This window comes from Oncorhynchus mykiss, chromosome 9 (genome assembly GCF_013265735.2).
Source record: "Oncorhynchus mykiss isolate Arlee chromosome 9, USDA_OmykA_1.1, whole genome shotgun sequence".
In the NCBI taxonomy this organism is placed as follows: Eukaryota; Metazoa; Chordata; class Actinopteri; order Salmoniformes; family Salmonidae; genus Oncorhynchus; species Oncorhynchus mykiss.
Window position 1 is genome coordinate 3,222,625 of NC_048573.1, and position 16,324 is coordinate 3,238,948.

Genomic DNA, 16,324 nt, shown 5'->3' on the forward strand with positions numbered 1-16,324 from the left:
ACATATATAAATATATATAATACTATATATAAAAAATATATATAATACTATATATAAAAATATATATATAATACTATATATATAAATGTATATATAATACTATATATATAGTCAGTCAATAAATAAAACAGCACTGAAATCAAAACGTAACATTTCATTATATACAATACGCACATTAAACAAGCATACATGATCAAAATGGCCGCTTATTTGCTATAACACTATATCTAAATACTTCATATTAACCTAATAACGTTCTCTGTGTGTGTGTATATATGTGTGTGTGTATATGTGTATATGTGTGTGTGTATATGTGTGTGTGTAAGTGTGTGTTGTCCGTGTATCCTAAGTGTGTGTGTCCATGAGTGTGTGTGTCCATGAGTGGGTGTGTCCATGGGTGTGTGTGTCCAGTATCTCTCTCTCTCTCTCTCTCTCTCTCAGGACCAACGGCCACTTGAAGCCAGGTTTCTGCTCATGGAGTAGCCAGACAGACTGCTCTCCTGTTTACCCCAGGCTCCAAACGGAAGCACCACGATCGTACTGTTATCCTCTGAACCATACTGCAGAGCCTGAAACAGACACACACATAATATATATATATATATAGAGAGAAATATACACACTGAGTGTACAAAACATTAAGAACACCAGCTCTTTCAATGACAGTCTGACCAGGTGAAAGCTATGATCCCTCCCTTATTGATGTCACTTGTTAAACCCACTTCGATTCAGGAGGAGAAAGGGTTAAAGAAGGATTTCTAAGCCTTGAGACAACTGAGACCGGTTTGAGTGTGTCAAGAACTGCAACGCTGCTGTAGTTCTCTTCTTCACACTCAACAGTTTCCCGTGTGTATCACAAATGGTCCCACCACCCCAAAAGGACATCCAACTCAACATTAGGAAGGTGTTCTTAATGTTTTGTACACCTGTGTACATTTTAAATGTATACATGCGTTTAGATTGCACTGGGATGAAGTTACCGCTTTACGTACAGATCTAGGATCAGCTTCCCCTCCCCCAATCCAAACCTTAACCTTCAGTGGGGGAAATGCAATAACTGACCCCAGATCAGTGTCTATATCCATTATACACATATTATACACCATTATAATGAGTAAACACTGTGTCAAACACAATTGACATGGTCTCTATCTCTCCTTCTCTCTCTCTCCCCCTCTCTCTCTCTCTGTCTGTCTCTCTCTCTCTGTCTCTGTCTCTGTCTGTCTCTCTCTGTCTGTCTGTCTATCTCTGTTTCTCTCTGTCTGTCTGTCTTTGTCTCTGTCTGTCTGTCTCTCTCTGTCTCTCTCTGTCTGTCTCTCTCTGTTTTCTGTTTCTCTCTGTCTGTCTCTCTCTGTCTCTCTCTGTCTGTCTCTCTCTGTTTTCTGTTTCTCTCTGTCTGTCTCTCTCTGTCTGTCTTTGTTTCTCTCTGTCTGTCTCTGTCTGTCTGTCTTTGTCTCTCTCTGTCTGTCTATCTCTGTTTCTGTTTCTCTCTGTCTGTCTCTGTCTCTCTGTCTCTGTCTGTCTGTCTGTCTGTCTCTCTCTCTCTGTCTGTCTGTCTGTCTCTGTCTGTCTGTCTCTGTCTGTCTGTCTGTCTCTGTTTCTCTCTCTCTGTCTTTCTTATGTTCTTTCTCTCATACACACACTCACCTGTTGTGCAATTACGTTTGCTGCCTCTGTGGGGTCATGGCACTGGTTGATGACATCACAGATCTCCTGGTCGTTCATGATGAAGTTGATCCCGTCTGTCGTCAGAGCCAGGAAGGTGTCTTGGTGGTGTTGCAGCTAAATATATAAAATAATAACAATATTATAATTCTGAGCTTTATAATCATGATTTTCATTGTGATCGCCATCATCACCACCATCCCCATCACATCACCATCATCATCACCACCATCCCCATCACATCACCATCATTACATCACCATCATCATCATCACCACCATCACATCACCATCATCACATCACCATCCCCACCATCATCACATCACCATCATCATCATCACCACCATCACATCACCATCATCACATCACCATCCCCACCATCATCACATCACCATCATCACATCACCATCATCATCATCACCACCATCACATCACCACCATCACATCACCACCATCACATCCCCATCACCACCATCACATCACCACCAACACATCCCCATCACCACCATCACATACCCATCACATCACCTTCAACACCATCACATCCCCATCACCACCATCACATCACCATCATCACATCCCCATCACCACCATCACATACCCATCACATCACCATCATCACCACCATCACATCACCATCATCACATCACCATCCCCACCATCATCCCATCATCACCATCACATCACCATCACCACCATCACATACCCATCACATCACCATCACATCCCCATCACATCACCACCATCACATCACCACCAACACATCACCACCATCACCACCATCACATCCCCATCACCACCATCACATCCCCATCACATCACCATCACCACCATCACACCCCCATCACCACCATCACATCACCACCATCACATCACCACCATCACATCACCATCACCACCATCCCATCCCCATCACATCACCATCACAACACCATCACCACCATCCCCATCACATCAACATCACCACCATCACATCACCATCACCACCATCCCCATCCCATCTCCATCACCACCATCACCACCATCACCACCATCCCCATCACATCACCACCATCACATCACCATCACCACCATCACATCCCCATCACATCACCACCATCACATCACCATCACCACCATCACCATCATCATCATCATCATCATCACATAACCATCATCATCACCACCATCCCATCACCATAATCATCATCATCACATCACCACCATCCCATCACCATAATCATCATCATCACATCACCACCATCCCATCACCATCATCACATCACCACCATCCCATCACCATGATCATCATCACATCACCACCATCCCATCACCATCATCACATCACCACCATCCCATCACCATCATCATCATCATCACATCACCACCATTACATTTTTAGCCGCACCCTCATCCTACTCCTCCTCTGTTCCTCAGGTGATGTGGAGGTAAACCAAGGCCCTGCATGTCCCCATGCACCCTCATCCTACTCCTCCTCTGTTCCTCGGGTGATGTGGAGGTAAACCCAGGCCCTGCATGTCCCCAGGCACCCTTATCCTACTCCTCCTCTGTTCCTCGGGGGATGTGGAGGTAAACCCAGGCTCTGCATGTCCCCAGGCACCCTCATCCTACTCCTCCTCTGTTCCTCGGGTGATGTGGAGGTAAACCCAGGCCCTGCAGTGATGTAATAACGAGTTGTCCCTTGGCCAGCCATTATCAACTGACACTGGAGAGAAGTTTGTCTTGCTCAAAGGCACATGGACAGATATTTTAACTTGTCATCTCAGGGATTAAAACTAGGAACCTTTTGTGTTACTGGCCAAATTCTCTAATCCCAGGCCCTGGGATTAGCCGTACCCTTATCCTACTCCTCCTCTGTTCCTCTGGTGATGTAGAGGTGAATCCAGGCCCTGCAGTACCTAGCTCCACTCCTATTCCCCAGGCGCACTCTTTTGATGACTTCTGTAACCATAATAGCATTGGTTTCATGCATGTTAACATCAGAAGCCTCCTCCCTAAGTTTGTTTTACTCACTGTTTTAGCACACTCCGCCAACCCAGATATCCTTGCCGTGTCTGAATCCTGGCTTAGGAAGGCCACCAAAAATTCTGAGATTTCCATACCAAACTAGAACATTATAGAACTGCCAAAGGGGAAGGAATTGCAATCTACTGCAGAGATAGCCTGCAAAGGTCTGTCATACTTTCCAGGTCCATACCCAAACAGTTCGAACTACTAATTTTAAAAATGACTCTCTCCAGAAATAAGTCTCTCACTGTTGTCGTCTGCTACCGACCCCCCTCAGCTCCCAGCTGTGCCCTGGACACCATTTGTGAATTGATCGCCCCCGATCTAGCTTCAGAGTTTGTTGTGATAGGTGACCTAAACTGGGATATGCTTAACACCCCGGCAGTCCTACAATCTAAGCTAGATGCCCTCAATCTCACACAAATCATCAAGGAACCCACCAGGTACAACCCTAAATCCGTAAACATGGGCACCCTAATTGACATTATCCTGACCAACTTGCCCTCCAAATACACCTCTGCTGTCTTCAATCAGGATCTCAGTGATCACTGCCTCATTGCCTGTATCCGCTACGGGTCCGCGGTCAAACGACCACCCCTAATCACTGTCAAACGCTCCCTAAAACACTTCTGCGAGCAGGCCTTTCTAATTGACCTGGCCTGGGTATCCTGGAAGGATATTGACCTCATCCCGTCAGTTGAGGATGCCTGGTCATTCTTTAAAAGTAACTTCCTCACCATCTTAGACAAGCATGCTCCATTCAAAAAATGCAGAACTAAGAACAGATATAGCCCCTGGTTCACTCCAGACCTGACTGCCCTCGACCAGCACAAAAACATCCTGTGGCGGACTGCAATAGCATCAAATAGTCCCTGCCCACACCTCCCCAGCTTCTCCCCAGCTTCTCCTTTACCCAAATCCAGATAGCAGATGTTCTGAAAGAGCTGCAAAACCTGGACCCGTACAAATCAGCTGGGCTTGACAATCTGTACCCTCTATTTCTGAAACTGTCCGCCGCCATTGTCGCAACCCCTATTACCAGCCTGTTCAACCTCTCCTTCGTATCATCTGAGATCCCCAAGGATTGGAAAGCTGCCGCGGTCAGACCCCTCTTCAAAGGGGGAGACACCCTGGACCCAAACTGTTACAGACCTATATCCATCTTGCCCTGCCTATCTAAGGTCTTTGAAAGCCAAGTCAACAAACAGATTGTTCTCCGCTGAACCTTCTCCGCTGTGCAATCCGGTTTCCGAGCCGGTCACAGGTGCACCTCAGCCACGCTCAAGATACTAAACGATATCATAACCGCCATCGATAAAAGACAGCACTGTGCAGCAGTCTTCATCGACCTGGCCAAGGCTTTCGACTCTGTCAATCACCATATTCTTATCGACAGACTCAGTAGCCTCGGTTTTTCTAATGACTGCCTTGCCTGGTTCACCAACTACTTTGCAGACAGAGTTCAGTGTGTCAAATCGGAGGGCATGTTGTCCAGACCTCTGGCAGTCTCTATGGGGGTGCCACAGGGTTCAATTCTCGGGCCGACTCTTTTCTCTTTATATATCAATGATGTTTCCTTCCAGTTCTCTGCTGCCTGCAACTGGAACGAATTGCAAAAATCTCTGAAGTTGGAGACTTATCTCCCTCACCAACTTTAAACATCTGCTATCTGAGCAGCTAACCGATCGCTGCAGCTGTACATAGTCCATCAGTATATAGCCCACCCAATTTACCTACCTCATCTCCATACTGTTTTCATTTTATTTACTTTTCTGCTCTTTTGCACACCAGTATCTCTATCTGTACATGACCATCTGATCAATTATCACTCCAGTGTTAATCTGATAAATTGTAATCATTCACTCTAATGGCCTATTTATTGCCTACCTCCTCATGCCTTTTGCACACAATGTATATTGGTTATTTTTTTTCTACTATGTTATTGACTTGTTTATTGTTAATTGTTTACTCCATGTGTAACTCTGTGTTGTTGTCTGTGAAATATATATATATATATTTTTTTTAAACACCACCATCACCATTACATCCCCATCACCACCATCATCACCATTACATCATCATCACCATTATCACCATCACATCAGCATCACCATTACATCATCACCACCATTACATCATCACCATTATCACCATCACATCAGCATCACCATTACATCATCACCACCATTAGATCATCATCACCATTAGATCATCATAATCATCACCATTACGACCACCACCACCATCATCACCACCACCATCATCATCACCACCATCATCCCCACCACCACTATCACCATCATCATCACCAACATTACCACCACCATCATCACCACCATCACCACCCCCATCATCATTGTCACCATTATAGTCTAGTTTTCAGAGCTTGAATCTGAGTTGATGATGTTGAGTTGGGTGGGTTAATGTTGATAACCTGTTAATAACTCACGTTGATCCGTTGTGTCTCTGGCAGGGCGATGACTCCAGTGTTCTTGAGGTGAAAGTCTCCGATGCTGCGTGTCATCGCTAACCTCCCATTAACGTTAGCCTGACCAAGACTATTCCACGTTACGAACCCTCCACTCAGCTTTATCCTGCAGGGAAGAGAGAGAGGAAGAGAGAGAGAGAGAGAGAGAGAGAGAGAGAGAGAGAGGGGAGAGAGAGAGAGAAAGAGAGCAAGAGAGCAAGAGGGGGAGAGAAAGAGGGGGGAGAGAAAGAGAGCGGGAGAGAGAAAGAGGGGGGAGAGAGAAAGAGGGGGGCGAGAGAGGGGGAGGGGAGAGAGAGGGAGAGAGAAAGAGAGAGAAAGAGAGAGAGAGAGAGAGAGAGAGAGAGGGAGAGAAAGAGGGGACGAGAGAGAGGGGGCGGGAGAGGGGGAGAGAGAGAGAGAGACGGGGGGGGGGGGGGGGGGTCAAGAGGGGGGTTGGAGGGGTAGAGAGCGAGGAAAAGAGACCAGAGTTGAACATTGATGTTACAGAACCACACCGTTACGTTTGATCCTAGGTGAGAACAACCCTGGCATGAACCTGAATGTGTACTTGGTCCAGCTCTAGTCACATCATAGTCTTTCTAAATGTTACATCTTTGAATGTTACCCTACATTGACCCCGACTTAGTCTTCCCACCGCCCCTGGGTTTAGAAAGTTTGCGTTAGCCAGACCTAGACCATTTCCCATTATGAAACCACTGCTGTGTTTGGTTGTTGGAGAGAGACCAAGCATACATAACATTCATCACCCCCCAACACCCCATTTTAAATACTTGGCACACATACCGTCCCCAAATCCCCTCCCCGAGTGTGTACTTGGTCCCTAAGCCTAAAGGAAAGTATTTGTCCTCAGGCCTGGAGGGAGGCTACATTTATTCCGCTACCCAAGAATAGTAAAGCCCCCTTTACTGGCTCAAAGAGCCGACCAATCAGCCTGTTGCTGTCTCGGGCTCCCAGGTGGCGGAGCGGTCTAAGGCACTGCATCTCGGTGCAAGAGGTGTCACTACAGTTCCTGGTTCGAATTGTATCACATCCAGTCGTGATCCCGTACGTGACAGTCTGATTGGTAGATTGGTAGAGTGCTGCAAAGATGGTTTTCCTTCTGGAAGGTTCTCCCATCTCCACAGAAGAACTCTGGAGCTCTGTCAGAGTTACCATCAGGTTCTTGGTCACCTCCCTGACCAAGGCCTTTCTCTCCCAATTGCTCAGTTTGGCCGGGCATCCAGCTCTCGGAAGAGTCTTGGTGGTTCCAAACTTCTTCCATTTAAGAATGATGGAGGCCACTGTGTCACTGGGGACCTTCAATGCTGCAGAAATGTTTTGGTACCCTCCGACACAATCCTGTCTCTGAGCTCTACGGACAATTCCTTCGACCTCATTGCTTGGTTTTTGCTCTGACATGCACTCTGGGATCTTATATAGACAGGTGTGTGCCTTTCCAAATCATGTCCAATCAATTTACCACAGATGGACTCCAATCAAGTTGTAGAAACATCTCAAGGATGATCAATGGAAATAGGATGCACCTGAGCTCAAAGGGTATGAATAAAAAACCTATTTTTGTTTTGTCATTATAGGTTATTGTGTGTAGATTGATGAGGGAAAAAAAGACTTAACACGTTTTAGAATAAGGCTGTAACGTAACAAAATGTGGAAAAAGAGAAGGGGTCCTGGGTGGCGCAGTGGTTAAGGGCGCTGTACTGCAGCGCCAGCTATGCCATCAGAGACTCTAGGTTCGCGCCCAGGCCGTGCCGTGACCGGGATGTCCGTGGCGGGCCGGGCGCAGTGCCCGCTAACAAAAGGTTAGCCAGGTGCACGGTGTTTCCTCCGACACATTGGTGCGGCTGGCTTCTGGGTTGGAGGGCGCTGTGTTAAGAAGCAGTGTGGCTTGGTTGGGTTGTGTATGCGGAGGACGCATGACTTTCAACCTTCGTCTCTCCCGAGCCCGTACGGCTCCGTAAAGGAAGGTAAAAAAAAAGGGAAGGGGTCTGAATACTTTCCGTATGTACTTGGTCCCCCCCGCACACACTCTGTTTATCTGTCTCTCTCTCTATCTGTCTCTCTCTTAACTTCTACAATAGATGTATAGGTTTAAACCTCTGTCTCTCGTCCTTCCGGTCAGGGGTGTGGTCAATTGTGAGTTTCTTGGCCCGCCCCTTCCTGCATAGCAACGCTCGGCTGTCCCCCACGCTAGCAACCACCAACTCCACACCGTCTCGTAAAATGGCAACTGTCGCCGTGGTCCCCGCAGTCAGGAAGGAAGCTAGAGAGAGAGGACAGAGAGAGGGAGAGACAGAGAGAGATGGAGGGAGAGACAGAGAGAGGACAGAGAGAGAGAGAGAGAGAGAGAGGGAGAGACAGAGAAAGACAGAAAGAGCGAGAGACAGAGATAGACAGAGAGAGAGAGAAAGAGCGAGAGACGGAGAGAGAGGTGTTAGACAGAGGCAGGTGGAGTAGCCTAGTGTCCAATTGATTACATGACTGCAAGCAGTCACACATGGTACTGGACTGTAATATGCTCAATACTATACTATATACAGTACTAACTATACTATATACTATACTAACGCTACCGATCTATACAATATACAATACCAACCATACTATATACTATACTAACTTTACTGATTTATACAATATACTATACTATACTATACTAACGCTACTACATACTATACTATATACAATACTAACTATACTAAATACTATACTAACTTTACTGATTTATACAATATACTATACTATACTATACTAACGCTACTATATACTATACTATATACAATACTAACTATACTAAATACTATACTAACTTTACCGATCTATACTGTACACTATATAATATATACTATATACTATATACTATACTAACTATACTGCCCTATACTATGTAATGTACTATATACTATACTAACGCTACTATATACTATACTATATACTATACTAACTATAGTGCACTATACTATCTCATATACTATACTAACTATACTGCTATATACTATATAATATACTATACTAACTATACTGATCTATACTATACGGCTCTATAGTATGCTTTACTATATACTATACTAAATATACTGATCTATACCATACTATATACTATACTAAATATATTGATCTATACCATAGTATATACTATATTAACCATACTCATATATACTATACTAACTATACTGCTCTATACTATATACTACACTACATTAAGTATACTTCTCTATACTATATAATATACAACTATACTATACTATATACTATACTACCTATACTATGCCAACTATACTATGCTATATACTATACCAACTATTCTAACTATACATCTGCTATACTAACAATACTATATACTGTACAATACCAACTATACTGCTCTGTACTATACTATACTATACTATACACAATACTAACTATACTGCTCTGCTCTATACGATATACTATAGTATACTATATACAATACTAACTACACTGCTATATACTATACAATAGTATACTATATACTTTACTATATACAATACTAACTATACTGCTCTATACTATACTATACAATAGACTATACTATATACGATACTGCTCTATACAATATACTATAGTATACTATATACTATACTGTATACAATACTAACTATACTGCTCTATACTATACTAGACTGTATTATATACAACCTATTATGCTCTGTATTATACTATACTATATACTATACTGCTCTATAATATACTATACTATATACTATACTGCTCTATAATATACTATACTATATTCTATAATGCTCTATAATATACTATACTATATACTATAATGCTCTATAATATACTATACTGCTCTATAATATACTATACTATATACTATACTGCTCTATAATATACTATACTATATTCTATAATGCTCTATAATATACTATACTATATACTATAATGCTCTATAATATACTATACTGCTCTATAATATACTATACTATATACTATACTGCTCTATAATATACTATGCTATATACTATACTGCTCTATAATATACTATGCTATATACTATACTGCTCTATAATATACTATGCTATATACTATACTGCTCTATAATATACTATACTATATACTATACTGCTCTATAATATACTATGCTATATACTATACTGCTCTATAATATACTATACTATATACTATACTGCTCTATAATATACTATACTATATACTATACTGCTCTGTAATATACGATACTGCTCTATAATATACTATACTATATACTATACTGCTCTATAATATACTATACTATATACTATACTGCTCTATAATATACTATACTATATACTATACTGCTCTATAATATACTATGCTATATACTATACTGCTCTATAATATACTATGCTATATACTATACTGCTCTATAATATACTATACTATATACTATACTGCTCTATAATATACTATGCTATATACTATACTGCTCTATAATATACTATACTGCTCTATAATATACTATACTATATACTATACTGCTCTATAATATACTATACTATATACTATACTGCTCTATAATATACTATGCTATATACTATACTGCTCTATAATATACTATACTGCTCTATAATATACTATACTATATACTATACTGCTCTGTAATATACGATACTGCTCTATAATATACTATACTATATACTATACTGCTCTATAATATACTATACTATATACTATACTGCTCTATAATATACTATACTATATACTATACTGCTCTATAATATACTATGCTATATACTATGCTGCTCTATAATATACTATGCTATATACTATACTGCTCTATAATATACTATGCTATATACTATACTGCTCTATAATATACTATACTATATTACTATAGGTGGGTGCTGCTATGGTGACCAGCGAGCTGAGATTAGGGGGGACTTTACCTAGCAGGGTCTTGTAGATGACATGGAGCCAGTGGGTTTGGCGACGAGTATGAAGCGAGGGCCAGCCAACGAGAGCGTACAGGTCGCAGTGCTGGGTAGTATATGGGGCTTTGGTGACAAAACGGATTGCACTGTGATAGACTGCATCCAATTTATTGAGTAGGGTATTGGAGGCTATTTTGTAGATGACATCACCGAAGTCGAGGATTGGTAGCATGGTCAGTTTTACAATGGTATTTTTGGCAGCATGAGTGAAGGATGCTTTGTTGCGAAATAGGAAGCCAATTCTAGATTTAACTTTGGATTGAGATGTTTGATGTGAGTCTGGAAGGAGAGTTTACAGTCTAACCAGACACCTAGGTATTTGTAGTTGTCCACATATTCTAAGTCAGAACCGTCCAGAGTAGTGATGCTGGACAGGCGGGCAGGTGTGAGCAGCAATCGGTTGAAGAGCATGCATTTAGTTTTACTTGCATTTAAGAGCAGTTGGAGGCCACGGAAGGGGAGTTGTATGGCATTGAAGCTCACCTGGAGGGTTGATAACACAGTGTCCAAAGAAGGGCCAGAAGTATACAGAATGGTGTCGTCTGCGTAGAGGTGGACTACCAGCAGCAAGAGCGACATTATTGATGTATACAGAGAAGAGAGTTGATTCAAGATTTGAACCCTGTGGCACCCCCATAGAGACTGCCAGCGGTCCGGACAACAGACCCTCCGATTTGACACACTGAACTCTATCAGAGAAGTAGTTGGTGAACCAGGCGAGGCAATCATTTGAGAAACCAAGGCTGTCGAGTCTGCCAATGAGGATGTGGTGATTGACAAAGTCGAAAGACTTGGCCGGGTCATTAAATACGGCTGCACAGTATTGTTTCTTATCGATGGCGGTTAAGATATCGTTTTGGACTTTGAGCGTGGCTGAGGTACACCCATGACCAGCTCTGAAACCAGATTGCATAGGACGCCAAATTATGTTTTTGTGTTGGTTAAGGGCAGTCAGGTCTGGAGAGAACCAAGGGCTATCTCTGTTCCTGGTTCTAAATTTCTTGAATGGGGCATGCTTATTTAAGATGGTGAGGAAGGCATTTAAAAACAATAACCAGGCATCCTCTACTGAGGGGATGAGGTCAATGTCCTTCCAGGATACCCCGGCCAGGTCGATTAGAAAGGCCTGCACGCTGACGTGTTTCAGGGAGCGGTCAACTGATATCAGTTTCTGTATAAAATCAGCTGATGTAAAAAAGGGCTTTATTGAAATTTGATTGGTTGTCAAACTTCATCAGTGGAGGCGTTGTCTGTGTGTAAGTGTGTGTGTGTGTGGGTGGGTGGATGGGTGTCTGTGTGTGGGTGGGTGGGTGGATGGGTGGGTGGATGGGTGGGTGTGTGTGTGTAAGTGTGTGTGTGGGTGGGTGGATGGGTGTCTGTGTGTGGGTGGGTGGATGGGTGGGTGGATGGGTGGGTGTGTGTGTGTAAGTGTGTGTGTGGGTGGGTGTGTGTAAGTGTGTGTGTGGGTGGGTGGATGGGTGGGTGTGTGTGGGTGGGTGGATGGGTGGGTGGATGGGTGGGTGTGTGTGTGTAAGTGTGTGTGTGGGTGGGTGTGTGTGTGGGTGGGTGGATGGGTGTCTGTGTGTGTGTAAGTGTGTGTGTGGGTGGGTGGATGGGTGGGTGTGTGTGTGTAAGTGTGTGTGTGGGTGGGTGGATGGGTGGGTGTGTGTGTGTAAGTGTGTGAGTGTCTCTTACCGTTGCCAAAGTAAGAGAGGTGTGTGTACAGGGCTTTGTCCACCTCCAGAAAGGCTTGGGTCAGAGCCTTCTCCAGGTCATCCTCCTGCTGTAGGGCCTCTCTACAGACACAACACCGACATACATGTCAATGATGAGAGAGAGAGGGGGGGGGGGGGGGGGGGGGGGGGGGGGGGGGGGGGGGGGGGGGGGGGGGGGGGGGGGGGGGGGGGGGGGGGGGGGGGAATAAGAGAGAGACAGAGACAGAGAATTAGAGAGAGCGAGAGAGAGAGAGAGGGAGGGGGGAGAGAGAAAGAGGGGGGGGGTAGAGAGGGGGGAGAGGGGAGAGAGAGAGGAGGAGAGAGAGAATAAGAGAGAGAGAATAAGAGAGAGAATAAGAGAGAGAGAGAATAAGAGAGAGAGAGAATAAGAGAGAGACAGAGAATTAGAGAGAGACAGAAAGAGAGAGAGAGAGAGACAGAGAATTAGAGAGAGACAGAAAGAGAGAGAGAGAGAGACAGAGAAGAAAGAAAGATCAAAAGAGGGAGGTTGGGAGGGAGGGAGGGAGGGAGGGAGGGAGGGAGGGAGGGAGGGAGGGAGGGAGAATCAGTTATAGAACCCATTGCCCTTTTCTTTTTCAGTAGTCTACTAGAGGCCCAGTTATAGCCTGCAGTAGTCTAATAGAGGCCCAGTTATAGCCTGCAGTAGTCTACTAGAGGCCCAGTTATAGCCCGCAGTAGTCTACTAGAGGCCCAGTTATAGCCTGCAGTAGTCTAATAGAGGCCCAGTTATAGCCTGCAGTAGTCTAATAGAGGCCCAGTTATAGCCTGCAGTAGTCTACTAGAGGCCCAGTTATAGCCTGCAGTAGTCTACTAGAGGTCCAGTTATAGCCTGCAGTAGTCTAATAGAGGCCCAGTTATAGCCTGCAGTAGTCTACTAGAGGCCCAGTTATAGCCTGCAGTAGTCTACTAGAGGCCCAGTTATAGCCTGCAGTAGTCTACTAGAGGTCCAGTTATAGCCTGCAGTAGTGTACTAGAGGCCCAGTTATAGCCTGCAGTAGTCTACTAGAGGTCCAGTTATAGCCTGCAGTAGTGTACTAGAGGCCCAGTTATAGCCTGCAGTAGTCTACTAGAGGCCCAGTTATAGCCTGCAGTAGTCTAATAGAGGCCCAGTTATAGCCTGCAGTAGTCTAATAGAGGCCCAGTTATAGCCTGCAGTAGTGTACTAGAGGCCCAGTTATAGCCTGCAGTAGTCTACTAGAGGTCCAGTTATAGCCTGCAGTAGTCTACTAGAGGTCCAGTTATAGCCTGCAGTAGTGTACTAGAGGCCCAGTTATAGCCTGCAGTAGTCTACTAGAGGCCCAGTTATAGCCTGCAGTAGTCTACTAGAGGTCCAGTTATAGCCTGCAGTAGTGTACTAGAGGCCCAGTTATAGCCTGCAGTAGTCTACTAGAGGCCCAGTTATAGCCTGCAGTAGTCTAATAGAGGCCCAGTTATAGCCTGCAGTAGTCTAATAGAGGCCCAGTTATAGCCTGCAGTAGTCTAATAGAGGCCCAGTTATAGCCTGCAGTAGTCTAATAGAGGCCCAGTTATAGCCTGCAGTAGTCTACTAGAGGCCCAGTTATAGCCTGCAGTAGTGTACTAGAGGCCCAGTTATAGCCTGCAGTAGTCTACTAGAGGCCCAGTTATAGCCTGCAGTAGTCTACTAGAGGTCCAGTTATAGCCTGCAGTAGTGTACTAGAGGCCCAGTTATAGCCTGCAGTAGTCTACTAGAGGTCCAGTTATAGCCTGCAGTAGTGTACTAGAGGCCCAGTTATAGCCTGCAGTAGTCTACTAGAGGCCCAGTTATAGCCTGCAGTAGTCTAATAGAGGCCCAGTTATAGCCTGCAGTAGTCTAATAGAGGCCCAGTTATAGCCTGCAGTAGTGTACTAGAGGCCCAGTTATAGCCTGCAGTAGTCTACTAGAGGTCCAGTTATAGCCTGCAGTAGTCTACTAGAGGTCCAGTTATAGCCTGCAGTAGTGTACTAGAGGCCCAGTTATAGCCTGCAGTAGTCTACTAGAGGCCCAGTTATAGCCTGCAGTAGTCTACTAGAGGTCCAGTTATAGCCTGCAGTAGTGTACTAGAGGCCCAGTTATAGCCTGCAGTAGTCTACTAGAGGCCCAGTTATAGCCTGCAGTAGTCTAATAGAGGCCCAGTTATAGCCTGCAGTAGTCTAATAGAGGCCCAGTTATAGCCTGCAGTAGTCTAATAGAGGCCCAGTTATAGCCTGCAGTAGTCTAATAGAGGCCCAGTTATAGCCTGCAGTAGTCTAATAGAGGCCCAGTTATAGCCTGCAGTAGTGTACTAGAGGCCCAGTTATAGCCTGCAGTAGTCTAATAGAGGCCCAGTTATAGCCTGCAGTAGTGTACTAGAGGCCCAGTTATAGCCTGCAGTAGTCTACTAGAGGTCCAGTTATAGCCTGCAGTAGTGTACTAGAGGCCCAGTTATAGCCTGCAGTAGTCTACTAGAGGCCCAGTTATAGCCTGCAGTAGTCTAATAGAGGCCCAGTTATAGCCTGCAGTAGTCTAATAGAGGCCCAGTTATAGCCTGCAGTAGTGTACTAGAGGCCCAGTTATAGCCTGCAGTAGTCTACTAGAGGTCCAGTTATAGCCTGCAGTAGTCTACTAGAGGTCCAGTTATAGCCTGCAGTAGTGTACTAGAGGCCCAGTTATAGCCTGCAGTAGTCTACTAGAGGTCCAGTTATAGCCTGCAGTAGTGTACTAGAGGCCCAGTTATAGCCTGCAGTAGTCTACTAGAGGCCCAGTTATAGCCTGCAGTAGTCTAATAGAGGCCCAGTTATAGCCTGCAGTAGTCTAATAGAGGCCCAGTTATAGCCTGCAGTAGTCTAATAGAGGCCCAGTTATAGCCTGCAGTAGTGTACTAGAGGCCCAGTTATAGCCTGCAGTAGTCTACTAGAGGTCCAGTTATAGCCTGCAGTAGTGTACTAGAGGCCCAGTTATAGCCTGCAGTAGTCTACTAGAGGCCCAGTTATAGCCTGCAGTAGTCTAATAGAGGCCCAGTTATAGCCTGCAGTAGTCTAATAGAGGCCCAGTTATAGCCTGCAGTAGTGTACTAGAGGCCCAGTTATAGCCTGCAGTAGTCTACTAGAGGTCCAGTTATAGCCTGCAGTAGTCTACTAGAGGTCCAGTTATAGCCTGCAGTAGTGTACTAGAGGCCCAGTTATAGCCTGCAGTAGTCTACTAGAGGCCCAGTTATAGCCTGCAGTAGTCTACTAGAGGTCCAGTTATAGCCTGCAGTAGTGTACTAGAGGCCCAGTTATAGCCTGCAGTAGTCTACTAGAGGCCCAGTTATAGCCTGCAGTAGTCTAATAGAGGCCCAGTTATAGCCTGCAGTAGTCTAATAGAGGCCCAGTTATAGCCTGCAGTAGTCTAATAGAGGCCCAGTTATAGCCTGCAGTAGTCTAATAGAGGCCCAGTTATAGCCTGCAGTAGTCTAATAGAGGCCCAGTTATAGCCTGCAGTAGTCTACTAGAGACCCAGTTATAGCCTGCAGTAGTGT

The 16,324-nt window shown here is 44.5% G+C and overlaps 1 protein-coding gene across 2 annotated transcripts in view; it reads right to left on the reverse strand.

Annotated features, from left to right (window-relative positions):
- Positions 1-339: 339 nt before the first annotated feature.
- Positions 340-16,324, reverse strand: part of LOC110531332 (protein phosphatase 1K, mitochondrial) — a 25,813-nt gene continuing 9,828 nt past the window's right edge. Inside the window, exons 3-7 of one of the 2 annotated variants that reach the window (XM_036987070.1) lie at positions 12,787-12,887; positions 8,255-8,420; positions 6,122-6,266; positions 1,648-1,782; positions 340-569 (exon numbers count right to left, since the gene is read on the reverse strand). In XM_036987070.1, coding sequence (XP_036842965.1) covers positions 438-569; positions 1,648-1,782; positions 6,122-6,266; positions 8,255-8,420; positions 12,787-12,887 — 679 coding nt within the window. In that variant the 3' untranslated portion in view covers positions 340-437. The remainder of the gene's footprint in view (positions 570-1,647; positions 1,783-6,121; positions 6,267-8,254; positions 8,421-12,786; positions 12,888-16,324) is intronic. The other variant, XM_036987069.1, reaches the window with a different exon arrangement.